This window comes from Lingula anatina, chromosome 5 (assembly GCF_051362555.1).
Source record: "Lingula anatina isolate TDL-2025a chromosome 5, LinAna3.0, whole genome shotgun sequence".
Lineage (NCBI taxonomy): Eukaryota > Metazoa > Brachiopoda > Lingulata > Lingulida > Lingulidae > Lingula > Lingula anatina.
The window spans coordinates 11783757-11787066 of NC_141771.1; the positions used below are offsets into that span (position 1 = coordinate 11783757).

The window sequence follows — 3310 nt, forward strand, 5'->3', positions numbered from 1 at the left end:
TTGATGTGAGTAATGTACAGGTACATGCAATGTCCTGGCCAATAATAAACCACCTAGCAGTCGGTAATACCCCCTTTACACTGGACGGCGTCCTTTCTGCGACCATGAAATTTGGCATCGCTGTGGTCTTAATAAGGAGGCACGAGCATTGATTTGGTATCAGAATGAATGCTCAATGATCGACCAGTTGTCGGCACGTAAAGTATTATAATTCTTTAACTCTCAAATGGGGCCGAACTGCTGGACGTAGAAGGGACGCCGTCCAGTGTAAAGGGGGCTTAAGTAACAACATCTGCTCACATCAGTATGATGAAGGCCTACAGTACGTTCAGGTTGGCCGTAAAATGGAAGTATTTCAGTTTCGGTTCGTTTATGATAATTATCATATATCATGTTTTCTTAACGTTTGCATTTATTATTTTATATTAATTATTTTTATTTTAACACTCTTACATGTGATAAATGTTAATAAGATACGTAAGAGCCAGTGCGATATAATTGTTAACCAGAAAACACTGCCACAACGCAGACCTCCACCAAGAAAAAGAGGCAGTACAATTTGAAGAAATAATATTTTAAATATATGTTTAGTTGATGCGGATTCATTTAAAATTGCAGTTGATTCTTCCCTTTCTGAATAACTGCTAACCCAGATAATCCCTTCAGTATTTGTAAAATTTGCTTTGAGATATCTTGCCCATTTAGAAGCAGACAAACGCCCACAGAGAGGCGAGGAATTTTGTTGGCTGTGGAAAAAAAATAAGCTAAAAAAACGGTCAGTACTGGAGTAATTGTAAGGTCTTGCTTGACTTGCATTTCGTAACAAAGACAGGGGTGTACGCTATTCGGCACCTGTGATATATATCAGTCAAATATAAAGCGTATGTGTGGCAAGCAACGTGTTCCCGTTGATTACGTGAAATCCCACAGGGTGAGACAAAATAATTTTGCAACATTGATCAGGTCCTTGGTCTGGCACACACCCTGAACTTTGGGGGCATGTACACCAATCCTGTGGTGCCAACAAGATCCGGCATCACCTCCCCCTCAGGCACGTGGAACTTGAATGCCTGAACTAAGGCAGTGAGGACGAGGAACATTTTGTGGCGAGCCAAGATTTCTCCTGGACAGGAGCGTTTTTCTTGAAAAGAAATATACTGATTCTGTACTATATCGTATAACTTCCTGTGTGTTTTTCTTGTCAGACCCGACCCCGTAAAGGCCAACTTTACGTTAAATGAAAGCAATATACAACGTGAGAACCCCTTTTTAAAACTGTTTGAGATGCAGTATTTTTTCCGTTCTCATTGAAAATAATGCACCCTGAAAGTAACAATGACAATTTTTATTAGTTATTGACGACAGAGAATGGGTTTTGTTTAAAGGGATATTAACTCTATATTTCACAAAAAAAAAACATTGTGATTAACTCATACAAATATAATATATTCTGTTTTACCACAAAAACGGCAGTCATAGCTATTATTCTGATATCTGAGCTTGTCTTCAGACCACGTGACCTCCATTGATGGCTATACTCTGTCATAATCTCTTAAGAGATTTTAACAAAAAAAAAACAAATTTTATAGAAAAAAAACAGGGACTAACTTTGAATGTAAAAATGGATTCATAAACCATTGGTAACTTAAGTATGGGAAAATTGTTGTTTACTCCAGAAAAAATTCATTTTTTGGCCAAAACGAAGAGTTATTATCCCTTTAAGCGCCTACTTGTAAAATGGGGTCCCAAATTGATTGCTATTGAAAGAGGAAAAGTAAATTAAATGAAAAACACGGTTTAGTTGAAACATCTTGCCAGCTTTTTTTATAGAAAAAGTTCTTGTTTTGATAAATCGTTACCTAGGGAAAATGGGATAAACGCCTCAACTTTTTTCAATCCTCCCTCATCATTCAAAAATCTCGCTGGTTGAAATGCACGTGGGTTGGGCCAGATTTCATCGTTCATCAACACAGACCAAAGGTTTGCCAAGATGCGTGTCCCTTTGGGGATGACATATCCATTGATACTGGTGTCCTTCGTCGCTATGCGCAGCACGGCAAACGGCGAAATGTAATTACAGCGCTGTATCTCCATCAGGGTGGCGCCAAAGTAGGGGAGGTTCGGTTTGTCGGCAAGACTGGGGCGGCGGGTTTTACCTACGATTTTGTCCAGTTCTGCTTGAATCATGCCGCAGACTTCAGGGTGGGATAACAGATACAACATCCCCCATGTTAAGGCCGACGATGTCGTTTCAGCCCCGGCGAGGTAAATCGACTGGCAATTTGCAAGAAGGTCATCGGCATGCATTGGTACTTCTAAGTCGTTCTCTTTGTGTTTTGTTTGGTGCAGGAAAGCATCGACCAGACTTCTCGTGGCGGTTGCATCATACCCCTTCTTGTGCTGATCCAGTAGCCGTTTGGAGTAGGTTGCAAATGCGTGCCATGCGTCCCTCTCTTTGCGGCACTGCGGTAAAAACGAAAAGAACGGCAGAAAATTCTGAACCGAAACTTGAGAGTTGACTGCAAATGCCATGTTATACGAATCGATCAGCTTGTTGAAATCTGGGTCGTCGTAGTCCCTTCTGTTCCCAAACAATATGGTACCTATGATGTTTGATGTCGTGGCGCTTATGACAGTACGAAAGTCGAACGGTTCGCCATTTGTAGCTCGGATCCGCTGCAGGAGAGCATCGATTTCATCCTTTATTTGTTCCTCGATATTAGCTTTTGCCAGGTATTTCAATATAAATTCTCGCTGTGCAATCTGGTTCTTTCCATAATCGGCGCATAATAAACCTGGAAGATAGTTCACGAATTATTCACGGGTATGTGTATTATATTATATCTGAGCAACGGAAAAAATTATTATTTATTTTTTTTTACAGTATCATCACGTGTAAAATGTACGTTGAAAATCACTATAGAAGTTAAAACGGTCTTCGCGTTGAAGCTTTATACATGTAAACTAGGTTTCTGCCAGTTGAATTCTTAGGTCGACCACTGTGTTGTACAAGTTAAGTTGCTAGTAGCACACTAGTCACTATCACATCCACCCCCAACCTCTAGGCCTAGATACATGTATTAACGTACCTTTCCCATCGAGGAAATCAAAAGTCGGCATAGGCGGTCTACCTGACGTCAACGCCCCCTTTCTCTGAAACGCTTCCCGGATAGTCTCATAACCGCTCAATATAACGGTTGTCGTTGTTCCCATTTTGACGCTGAATACGCTACCATACTTTTTAGCCCAATTCATCAGGGTAACCTGAGGATGTTTTGCGAGAAAAGGTAGAACTCCAACCAGTGGGAGC

The 3310-nt window shown here is 40.8% G+C and overlaps 1 protein-coding gene across 1 annotated transcript in view; it reads right to left on the reverse strand.

The window, feature by feature from the left end:
• Window positions 1-959: 959 nt before the first annotated feature.
• Window positions 960-3310, reverse strand: part of LOC147761648 (cytochrome P450 2J5-like) — a 2573-nt gene continuing 222 nt past the window's right edge. Inside the window, exons 1-3 of the mRNA XM_087014021.1 lie at window positions 3090-3310; window positions 1826-2795; window positions 960-1275 (exon numbers count right to left, since the gene is read on the reverse strand). The exon at window positions 3090-3310 is cut by the window's right edge and continues 222 nt beyond it. Of these exons, the coding sequence (XP_086870147.1) occupies window positions 960-1275; window positions 1826-2795; window positions 3090-3310 (1507 nt within the window). The remainder of the gene's footprint in view (window positions 1276-1825; window positions 2796-3089) is intronic.